Genomic DNA, 12975 nt, shown 5'->3' on the forward strand with positions numbered 1-12975 from the left:
CTTTAAAATTTCTGGACACGCAGGAAGAAATTTAAATTGTCAAAAAAAATAAATTCAAACCTTATTTATGAAGATTTGAATGAATCTAGAATTATCGATTTTAGCAAAACTTAACTTCAAATTAGATAAGTCCAAATCTAAACTTTGACTTTTCAAATTAGTAAGACTTTCGTCTTATATCCCTATTTAATCAAATATTGTTTAGAATTTCATCATCCCTAATTGCTTGTTCCATTTTTTTAATAATTTTTTTATTTTGATAAATTAAGAAAGAATTATTTTTTTATCTATTTACTATCAATTAATTATTTTTAAAAAAATATTTTTTTTTTAAATTTTAAATTTTTATTTAATAAGGGTAAAATGATAAAATCACAATATCAATAATCATTTATTTAATGATTGTGTCAATTCATATTCGAAGCAAACCAACATCATTAATAATATTTGAGTTTGGTTCCAGGGAATGAACATCCATGAAAAAGAAATTAAGGATTATTTCATGAAAAAAAACAACTTCATATTTCATGTAATTGTATAAGATAAATTTGAGAAAAATAGAGTCATATACATCTTTATTCCTATCTTATCAAAATAAAAAGATTATTTTTAATTATCTCAAGTAAACCTATAAAAAAATCAAATATGTAATAGTAGAAAAAAGTCGTGTATAAACAATAATGAGAATGAAACAAGTGTAATCATCTCAAAAGGGTAGTAAGACTTTGAAGGTCACTTTTGCTCACCTTATTGTTTCTTGGAGGTCAGTCAACGCAGTTAATTTGATGCCTTATTTAAATTAATTATTTAGTCACTTACACTCAAATTTCTAAAAAGATTACCTAGTTTTGCGTTCTAGTTCCGCAGTCAAAGTCATATAAGTACTATTCTTTCTTTTTATTTGTATTATTTTCTTTTTTAAAAAAAAAAAAAAGAGAAGGAATTTGATATTCTTGCAAAGTTCAAGTTTGCTATAAGTGGGTATATAAATGTGGATGAGTAAGTATATACTTATTAAAAAACGTTAATGATATATTTTATAATATTTAATAAATATACCGAATTCTTTTTTCAAACTCAACAAGTCCCATTAAAAGGCGAGACCTATTCAAATTCACAATATTGAAAAAACAAAATAAGTTTAAATTCATATTATATGATCTTTGTAGGCACTTTTTTCTTTTAGCATTTCCAAATAGAAAAAAGGAAATATTGACTCTCACTATAATGGGAGAAAGTTAATATTGATAATGATATTGCATGTGGAACTTTGAATATTTCCTAATTAAGTGCATGAGGATGACTTAATCAAAAAGTGGACGATCATTTCCCAGCGGACTACTCTATTTCTATAATAAATATGTGTGTTTGGCATACTTCTAATCGATACTTTGACCGAAAAAAATAATAAATAAAATATTTTCTTATTTCGTGAGTAATTATAATATGATAATGAAATGAATCTTGATTTACGAGGTAAGGATTTATACTAAGTCATATAAAAGAAATCAAATTCCCAATTCCCTTAACTGATGTAGGAGAGTCCAACACTTCCATAATGATATAATTTTTATTTTTTGTAATTCTAACTCAACTTAAAAAAACTAGCTTAAAAATTAAAGAAAGTCTGAAAAGTATAAAGAGACCAATTCCTATCCTTAGCCAATGTGGGAGACTCAGCATATAACTACTAATAAATAGCTATCACAATCAAAATCAAAATTGGGATAATGCACAAATACCCCTTCAACCTATGTTTGAAATTTTAGAGATACACTTATACTATACTAAGATTCTATTACCCTTGAACTTATTTTACAAGTAATTTTCTACCTCTTTTCGACCTATGTGGCACTAGCTTAAAAAAAAAAAGTCAATCAGCGTTGGACCCACAAGATAATGCCACGTAGGTCGAAAAAGGATAAAAAATTATTAATAAATTAGTTCAGGGGATAATAGAACCTTAGTATAGTATAAGTGTGTCTTTGAGATTTCAGACATAGGTCAAGGAGGTACTTGTGCATTATCCCATCAAAATTATCGAAGTCAAACAAGTTTTTAAAAAAAGTCAAGGTTCAATTGACAAGAATGAAAGTAAGGACACTCAAATTTGCTCCAAAAGAAAATGCAAAGTGTCAAGTTTTTGATGGTGTTCTTTGCAGTTTAATTATATTCAACTATTGACTAAAGAAATTTTGGAGTCCATAATATTAAAGGAAGCTTCAACTCTTGAAAGTTGAATAGAATTTTTTTATTTTTTTCCCCCCTTCATCGGCGTGTGTCTGACTTTGCACAATTTAATTTCGTGGAAAATGTCGTATCCACACCCTTTTTAAAACTACCACTAACTTTTGTTTATTTCTCATTTCCAAGTTATACAAATTCTCATACAAAATTATTAATTTACTGGCAAAAAGAATTCATATTTTGCACCAAAGATTTAGGCATGGCTGATGCATTAACAGAAGACCAAATTTCCGAGTTTCGTCAAGCCTTTTGGGTTATCGACAAGGATTGTGATGGTAAGTCGATTAATTTCACAAAATTATTTTGTACTAACAATATATTTTTAGTAAAGTTTGAATATTGTAAATGAAGGAGTAATAAGAATAGAGGAACTTGCGTCAGTAATTCAATCTTTACATGAAAACCCAACAAGGGAAGAGATGCAAGAAATGATGAACGAAGTGGATCCTGATGGTGATGGTACTATTGATTTTGAAGATTTTTTGAATATCATGGCTAAAAAGCTCAAGGTATATTTAACCATCTCAACTAGACAATCGATCGATGTAATGAAGTTAAACTCATGCACTTATATATTGTGTACAGGACAATGTAACGGAGGAGCTAAAAGAAGCATTCAAAGTATTTGATCGCGATCAAGATGGATTTATTTCTGCTAATGAGGTTTGTTTTAATTAGGTACTTCCTCTGTTTATTTTTATTTATTCGCTATACTAAAAATAAATTGTGCGAATGTAGTTAAGAAATGTGATGATGAATTTGGGGGAAAGATTGACAGAGGAAGAAGCCCAACAGATGATTAGAGAGGCAGATCTTGATGGAGATGGACTCGTAAGCTATGAAGAATTTGTTAAAATCATGATTATTTAGTCCCTTTTTTTATTAATTTACTTAGAGATAATTAAACAGCTCAATTTAATTTCTACCGTTTAATGAGTATTAAATATATAAATAAACCTCTTGAAAGAAATATTGGTCTTAATTTATGTACTTTAATTTCCTTTTCGTCCTCTTTTTTATTTCTTTTTTTATAACTGTCAAAACAAAGACGTTTCACGTTTGAACCGAAAGCCAAATACTACTATTTGACATAATTATTAAGGTAGAGGCGGAGTCAAGATTAGAAATCTTGAGGTTTTAAATCAAATTATTTAAAAGTTCACAAGTTAAAATGCGTTAAAAAATTTATTTTTTTAATACAAATATAAAATTTATGAAAAAGTTATGACGAATTTTTGTCTAAATTCATGAATTTGACGTAGATCGAATGAATAAATAGTGGCTGATAAGCAAACGGTACTTCATCAACGTGTTTATTTGTTTACGCGGACAGCTTAGTTAATTCATATGGGCCCTTAATTTCTTTATTTGACACTTCTCAAATTGCCTTTTTAATGTGTAAATGATTGTAACTCTTTCTTCGTGATGTTCAGATTAGAGATTATTAATTTTAATAGTAACAAATCTGAATTCAGTCACTCAAGCCAAGACCAGTAATATATATTTGCAGATACTTGCCTTTCTTAATATTAAAAATAAATATACTTTAAGTTTTGACAAAATTTAAATTCCCATAAAAAATCTAATGTTATATTGATCTATGTACTTTAATTTCCGTTTTGTCATACTGGCGAAACAAGGACGTTTGAACGGGAAGGCAAATAACATCATTTGACATAATTGCCATATGAATAACGTGTTATTTATTTGTTTATATGAGCAACTTTAAGTGCCTGTTTGGTTATGTAATATGATATCATGATATGAAATCATAATATAATATTCGGATACAGAATTATAAGATGAAATTTAAGTTTTGTTTGGACATACGATATGAATTTTTTATGTTGTATATTTTTTTCATAAACATAAAAATTCCATTAGTTGTAAAATTATTAAAATAGCCCAATTGTTTATTCAATTTTGTCAAATAAAAATTATAAAATCACATAATAAATTATTACAAAAATATTTGTTCTCCATTTAAGTAATTGTTTCATCCAGCTTTAATTTAATAAAAAAATTGAACATAAATTGTAGTTTACTAGTTTTTAATATTATTCTTTCACATAGTACGAACAATTTCCTCAAGTTGAACTTGTATTTCTCGATCATGTGGCTGAAAAGGCGAACCAACATTATTACTTTGAGCCATTTGTTGATCAATATCATTCGCAACTATATTTTCATGTTTATAATCCATAAATATTTCATCACTTTAGCAATCGATTGATGTGAGTTATAGTGACTTTTATGTCCGTGAGAATAATAAATTTTAAAAAGTAATGATGTGATTATAAATTTTATTTACATATAAAATAAATTATTAGTAGATATAAATGAGGAGTTGTTTTACCAAAATATAAACTTGTGGATTAATTTTTGTATTAAAATATATAAAAATAACACTACACACACATTTAAGATGTTAAATATCAAGTTATAAACAAACTTTTTAATAATAAACTACTTATAGCATATTATTATCAAGTTATAGCATATCAAGAAATAATATATTATTCTCATTAATTTTTTATAATAATAATTAACTTATTTAAATAATTCAATTACCTTATTTAAACCAATGTAATTAATTAAATTTATTATTTTAAGTTACCTTTTTTAAACAAACTCTTAATTAATGTAATTAAAATTAAATATTATATAGTTACCTTTTTTAAGATAACTACAAAGTAATAGGGATTTTATCTCTAAAACAATTACAGTTTTTTATTAAAACTGTAAAACGTTATCTAAAAAAAATAAAATTATATTCCCCAAATTTTTGTTCTTCCCCAACTCTTTTTCAAAATCATTACCTCTGCACGCCTATCAAAACTTTTCACCAAAATTCGCACGCCTAATTTATTTTCACCAAATTTTCTCTCAAAAGCACTTCTCTCTTAACAGTCTTCTTCAAGAATTCTCAAATATTTGCATTCAAATCTTCATTTTTAGCACTAAAATCTTCAACTCTTGCGATAAACAAACCGTACAATGTTGAAAAGAGGCAACGAAACCCCGAGAAAAAGTAGAAGATTGAATGAAGAAGCAAGCTCAGACGATTTTCATGCTCCATCATTCAAAATTTTATCAGAAACACAATCTCAACCTTCATCTGTTAAAGTTAAATCTAGATCAGGGAAATCAACAATAGAAAAAAAAACATCCAAAGGAAAACGAGAAGAAGAGAAAAGGGAAAGAAAAGAAAATTTTAGATGAATCTAAGAAAAGGACGAAAGAAAGAAGAAAGAAGAGGAAAGGAAAAGAAATTGAGGAGTCATCAAATTCTGAATCTGATTTTGTGGAAGAGTTGATAAAATCAAAATTCAAAAAACCAAGAGCATCTGAAATCGTAACTTCACATTTACAAGAATAAGAAGAAGAAACAGTTAAACCCAAAAAAAGTTCAAAGGTTAGTAAAAGTTAATTTTTTTAAAAAAATTTATGTTCTGTTATTTTTATTTTCTGTTATTTGGGTATAAAATAGTTAAAATATAAATTTTGTGTAAATAAATAATGTATGAATTGTGCATGATTCACTGTATGAAATTACAGATCTCTTCATATTACAATATCAATTGCTGAAACATGTATTTTTTATGTATGATTCACTGTATGAATTGTGTATGATTAACTGTATGAATTGTGTATGATTCACTGTATGAATTTTGTATGATTCACTGTATGATTAACGGTATATAAAATGTGTATGAATTGTGTATACTTTATGTTTTGATTTGTATATTTTGGTGTTGAATATATTGTGTATGAAAGAATGTTGTAAGTTTGTTTGAAATGTGTATGATTACATTGTATTATGTTTTGTATACTATGTGTATGAATTAAGTATTTTTCAATATTATTTTGTAAGTTTGTTTGAATTGTGTATGATTTACTGCATTATGTTTTGTATACTATGTGTATGAATTATTTATTTTTCAATATTATGTTGTAAGTTTGTTTGAATTGTGTATGATTCACTGTATTAGTTTAGTATTACATGTGTATGACTATGTGTATGATTAATGTATTTAATTTTTACAATTTTTTAGGAGAAGAAGACATAAACACATTTGTCTTCATGTATTAACATGAATGTGTTTGCGGATTTGTTGACCTTTTTAGGTCAAGATAAGTTTCAACAATTCCTAGATGAAACACCTTTTGAATTTTTTTATAATTTGCATCACATTAAAATCCAATGTCAATTGTTGAGAAACTTATTTATAATGGGGAATGAAAATGTTAGGGATGACTTTGACATTATGGAAAATCAAAGAATGATGAAGGCACAATCAGTGAAAGTGAAGTTACAGGAACCGTTGCTAGCAAGAAGGGTGGACCTCGAACTCATAAAGAACAAGTTATGGACACCACCAATTATTCTACTCCAAAATTCTGTATCAGGAAGTAGAAATCTTCATGGCACAATGTACATTTATTTGAATGACTTGTTTTTTTTTAACTTATGAACAATTTATGTATTTTTCGAGTTTTTTTATTATGACTACTCTGATGGTTTTATATAAATTACTACTGATTATTACTAAAAATATGTCTCACTTTAACATATATGAACACTGTATGAATCATGTATGAAAATCATATGAATTATGAATGTCATATTAAAATTTGACATATAGTACATAGTAATGTTAAATTATTCCACAAATTTGTTTTGCATGAATACTATACACTTTCAAATACAAACAGAACGGGATATTAATTATATTACTAGCGGCATCAATTTAGGATCTGAAATATAACTTGGTATATCCCATGTACTCTCGCACGGGATAGGCTCGACAGGAATGGCATAAGCATCTTTGAAATTCTTGAGCCTATAAAAAGCAGAACATATGCAATATAACATGGGAATTTAACATATGCAATATAACATGCAATTTAACATATGCAATATAACATGGGGAAAAAATACGACATATTAATAAAATATTAATAAAAACTAACCTGATGAATTCCATTTGCCACCATGTTTAATTAAAATTGACACAATTTCTCCATCAAATCAAATCTAAACTTTTTCAACTTTCAATTTTAATTGTTTTTCCAAAAAAAAAAAACCCCATAAAATATGACAGAATTCGAACATATGAATATAGTTCAATTTCTGGAAAAAAAATGATACACGTTTATGGAAAGAAAGATGACATAATACAATTTTTTAAGAATAAAAAATCAAAAATAATTACCATTAAAAACGGATTGAGATAATTAAGGTGCATATCTATAATTAATATATTTTAAAATCCCTTAAAAGGTGCACATTTTGTTACCAGTTAATAACAGTTACTACATTCAAGGAAATTATCCAATTTTAATTATTCATTTTTTAATTTTATTTTTCATCCTATTTAGAATAAATATTTACAATATTTTAATTTAAAGAAATGCTATAAGTTGATATATTAAATGTTATAGAATGAAAATCAAACTCTTATGCCATAACTTGAGAATATGACTACATAATATGCTATATACCTAATTTACACTTTTTTTTAAGCTTATAGTTTTCTTCTATTTGGCTAATTACGGCCTTGCAACCTGACTTCAAATAAAGAACATAATTTGAAAGATGACTTTACCTCTTATTAGATTAAAATAAAATAAATTGTTGAAGTATAATATTAGTTGTTTGATTGGGATTAAGATTTTGTCCAAAACGTAAGCATATTATATTATATTTTAAATAAATTATTAATAAGACGTAGAAAGATCCAAAATTATATTCACGAGAAACGCAAAAATATTGCAAGAAATAAACAAAAATCATAAATAAAGAGCAACAATCATTTCCACGTTAAAAAGATGCAAATGAAAAATGTCAAATTATGGATTAATTACGTGAATATACAACTTAAGTTTACATATTCTCCATATTTCCCTTATTTTTTTAAAAAATACTAAAATCTCTATTTTTTAATAAATCTAATTTAACAGATACATTATTAAATTAGAATCCTAATAAATCCTAACCAATTAAATCTTATCCCTAATTTTACTCTTTATTTTCCCCAAATAAAGAACCCATTTACACCACTCCCAAAATTAATGCGTCAATTTCTCAACGGTTCATCTTCTCAATTTTGAAAATCAAAATTTGTGCTCTCCATCCGTCAGCCTTCGTCTAATCTGTCCGCCATTTTTGTCTACTTTGTCAGCCTTTGAAAATCAAAATTGTGCTCTCCGTCCGTCCGTCTTCGTCTAATCTGTCCGCCATTTTTGTCTACTCTGTCCGCCTTAAAAAATCAAATCGCCAATTTCGTCTACTCTGTCCGCCATTTTCGTCCAATATTCTTGAAAGGTATTGTGTTCTTCTTCGATTCTCTCTTTTCATTCTTCTATTTTTCTAATATTTCATGGATCATCTGTCATTTAGTATTGGGATTACCCAAATAATCACTTCAAACTCTAAACAAATCTATATTTTTGAAGATCCGAAATTGGTTGAAAACAAGTCTAAGAGCTTGCATAATTGGTTTGCATTGTGTTGTTACAATTATGTATCAAGCACAATTTATGTTTCATGTATCATGTTAAAGTTTGTCGTTTATATAAAGTATCAAGTAGACAGACTTATAACTATAGTTACACGTATGTATCAAGTACAACTTTGCATTTTTTGTATCATGTTAGTATCAAGTAGACAGACTTATAACTGTAGTTACACTTATGTATCAAGTACAACTTTGCATTTTTTGTATCATGTTAGGCTATAAAGTGTCTGTTAAGTATCATTTTGACTGACGTATGATATGTTGTTAGAATTATGTATCAAGTTTATTTTTGCATTTTATGTATCATATTAACAACTTTGCATTTTTTGTATCATGTTAGTATCAAATAGACAGACTTATAATTGTAGTTACCTTTATGTATCAAGTACAACTTTGCATTTTTTGTATCATGTTAGGCTATAAAGTGTCTGTTAAGTATCATTTTGACTGACTTATGATATGTTGTTAGAACAGATTGGGCAGCATTGGATGCATATAAAGACAAGAAAACTGGAGAACTTTTGGGTCCACAACATTCGTTTAATGTGGAGTTTGCTCAAGACAACATGCAACAAATAAGTGATAGCCTGTGAGTATTGTTTATTATTTTATTTTATTTTTTGTATCTATTCATCCTTATAATTATTCTTATTGTTTTTGTAGTGATTGCGGACTATTCGTAGTTGTATATGCAGAATTCTGAGTGACAAAATCAACATGTCATGTAATAGTTTTAAGAGTAGCTATCTTCGCAAAAGATATGCGATTCTTTTATTGAAGTATGGTCTCGACAAGATGAATGCTGGATATGTTAGCAACAGTGATGACCCTTCAAGAATGAAGAATGTATTAAACCCATCATCTGAAGATGAAATTGTTAATGTAGGCTAGTTAGTTTTCAATGTTTGACTTTTTTTTATTTTCTGGAGTTGAACAAGATGTTTGAAGTATTTATTAACATAACAACACATATTGTTAAATTATGAAAGTGTTTTGATTTTTAAAATTATTTATTCTATTACTTTAATTTTATTTTTATTACCGTTATGAATTCAGGAATTATGTATACTGTTATTGGGACATGAATGTCATTATTGTATCAAAACTATAATAATAATTACATTAATGTAATTATTGTCATAAAAAAACACTTATTATATATACGTAAATATATTGCATGATACAAAAAAAAGAAAATTATATACGTAATTATATTTTGTATATGATACATGAAATATCAAAATATATAATATCACAAACAGTGATTCTAGTTGTTACACTAGATACATGCCAGTTTTTTTTTAAAAAAAAATTAATATCTTTTGTACAAATAAGATATATTCAGTACTATGATTTATATATATTACGAACAATTATTTGTCCTTCAAAATATGAAATTTTTTTAAGTATCTACACACATGATACTATATTACTAAATTAAATTAAATTAGAACTGACAATAATTTGGGTGAAATATCCGCAATTAATATTGATTAAAGTAAGTTTGAACAAAGATTATAAAATAAAGTATTTGATATATAAATATAATATAAAATTTAAATAGTGTTTAACAAAAAAAAGGAATTAGTCTGCCAAAAAAAAGGGAAGATCACTAATGAAAAATTATAATTTAATTTAGAGTTTTTATATTGGATAAAACTGATCTTGAAACACACAAGTTAATGCTTTTTTTATGGGATTAATAACTGTAGCATATTAAAAGTAGGAATTAATTCAAATTTCAGTTTTTAATCCCCCAAATCACTCAACAAACGGATAAAATAGCATAATATAGAATGTATCCGACTGTTTTATTATGTATCAGAAACTTCTTAAAAATAAGGGATTTTTTGTAAATTGAAAAAAAGTAGGGATAGAAGGTAATTTATGTTTTACACTATGTGATTTACATAATTTTTACAATAAACATATCAACTGGCCCATAGGAAATAATTAAGTAGGCGTTTCGTTATGATATTATATTACGATATGATATCGTGAGATAATAGTAGAGCTAAAAAAATTTTAAGGGGTGTCCAGAAATATCAACTTGTTATGATAAGTTCAAAATATGTTATTTAATTATTTTGTATATCATTTTATTTGTATATGAGCTAATTTTTTTCTGACAAGGGGTGTCCAATTGGACACTTTTGACAGTATGTGCTGTACGCCAGTGTCGTGAAATGGAATCAGCGTTTGGACATGCGATTTCATGTCGATTTCATCTCATGATTCTATATTTTTCCAAAAAGCATGCATGATATGAAATTAGTTGATGATTCCATATCATGATTTGAGATATTTGATATGAAATTAGTGTTATTTTTATTAAAAAAAAAGAGAAAAAAATCCTTAGATGATACAAGTATCAGCAGCTTATGGAAATACTTAGATATTTCACTATTTTTAGATATTTTATTTTTTTGAGAGTTGAACTTCATGAAATTGATCAATTTTTTAAGATAAACTTTTTATCATAGTAATATCAAATATGAGAAGAATAACAACTTATGTGATTTCTGAATTTATTTTTAAACATTAAATTAGTCTAATCCAATTTGAACATTACAACTCAAGTATTTGATAAATCGTGTGTTTTACCGTTGGTTGACATCATTCTAAAACCATTGTCACAGTAAAGTTGCAAAATATACTTATATATAAGAAGGGAAAAGGCTTAAATATGCCATCGAATTTTTAGAAAAGGTTTATTTATGTCATCAGTTAGAAATTTGGCTTATTTATGTCGTTACCGTTAAAGAAAAGACTCATTCATGCCATTAATTTTTAACGGCGGTCTTGCAAAATCATTTTGGACATGTTGCCAATTATAATTCGGCCACGTAGTCTTTTTTTTTAATAAATCTGAAGAAAAAAAATTGAAAAAATTTATTTTTTTATTAATAAATTCATGACGTGACTGAATTATAATTGGCCACGTCATCAATTTTTTTTAATAGAAAAAATCAAAATTCTAATAAAAATTCTTTTAATTAAAAAATTAATGACGTGGCCGAATTATAATTGGTCGCTTGTCAAAAATGATTTTGCAAAATCACCATTAAAAAATAATGACATGAATGAAGCTTTTCTTTAATGGTAATGACATAAATGAACCAAACTTTTAACTGATAACATAAATGATTATTTTTTAAAAATTTAATGACATATTTGAGCTTCAGGGCAGAGATTGGGAAAATGACAATATTAACCCTTATGTTTGACGATAGGTTTAAAATGGTCTCTCAAATATGTATTGAACTCTATTTGTTGCATTTGACGGGAACTACAACTTTTTTAGAAAAATCAGCAGAAACTCATATTTAGAGGTAGGGGTGTGCATCGATCGGTTCAGTTCGGTTTTACATATAATCGATTCGGTTTATCGGTTATGGTTTTAAAATATGCTAACCCAATAACAAACCAATAAGAAATTTGTTATCGGTTTATCGGTTTTTGATATTATCAGTTCGATTTCGGTTAACCCAATAAGAAAATGTCGATCAAATAATATATAATAGTACGTATGTTATAATTACATGTTACCATCTTACCGCCAAAACATAATAGAAAACTTTGAATGTTGATCAAATTACTAACATTCACAAACTTGCAAAAGTTATCGCCTACAATTACGAACTAGAAGTAAAACTAAAATAAAATATTTCAACGAGACAATCTTGAACAGTTGCTTGATCCACCAGATAATCAACAAAGTTCTCACCTATTTCTTAACTAAAAAATCACATAGCCTGAAAAGCTAATATTGAATCTATTTATGTATTAAATTATGTATATTTAATATTGAGGAAGGGTAAAGTAGTAAATAACTATAGTCTTATTGGGTTATCGATTTACCCAATATCCCAATAGGAAAAATCGAAACCGACCCAATAATCCAATAATTATTTTTTCTAAACTCATTAAAAACCCAATAACCCAATAACCTAATAACAATAACTCAATAACATTTTATCAGTTCGATTTATTGATCGGTTCGGTTTTTGCACACCCCTATTTAGAGGTATAATTCTAGTAGTATTCTATTATTTTTTCGTTTGTTTTTAGAAATTGGGGTAACCCTTTTAGAGGTAGTTTCAGCTAGTTTTTTAAATTATAGTTTTACTGTTTGGTACATTTTTTTGTGTTATGTATTTAGAAATATGATGAGACTTTCTTAATGTTTGTCGAATACAAATTGTCA

The 12975-nt window shown here is 26.7% G+C and overlaps 1 protein-coding gene and 1 long non-coding RNA gene across 2 annotated transcripts; both read left to right on the forward strand.

The window, feature by feature from the left end:
• Positions 1 to 2090: 2090 nt before the first annotated feature.
• On the forward strand, positions 2091 to 3217 carry LOC101245298 (calmodulin). The gene is made up of 4 exons (XM_004230589.5): positions 2091 to 2522; positions 2599 to 2756; positions 2833 to 2910; positions 2986 to 3217. Exons 1-4 carry the CDS (start codon positions 2447 to 2449, stop codon positions 3115 to 3117), a joined length of 444 nt encoding a protein of 147 aa, XP_004230637.1. The 5' UTR covers positions 2091 to 2446; the 3' UTR covers positions 3118 to 3217.
• Positions 3218 to 8163: 4946 nt separating this feature from the next.
• Positions 8164 to 9777, forward strand: LOC101268439 (uncharacterized). The gene is made up of 3 exons (XR_739176.4): positions 8164 to 8575; positions 9243 to 9357; positions 9432 to 9777. It is a non-coding gene; the product is annotated as an uncharacterized lncRNA (long non-coding RNA).
• Positions 9778 to 12975: the final 3198 nt, after the last annotated feature.

This window comes from Solanum lycopersicum, chromosome 1 (assembly GCF_036512215.1).
Source record: "Solanum lycopersicum chromosome 1, SLM_r2.1".
NCBI lineage: Eukaryota > Viridiplantae > Streptophyta > Magnoliopsida > Solanales > Solanaceae > Solanum > Solanum lycopersicum.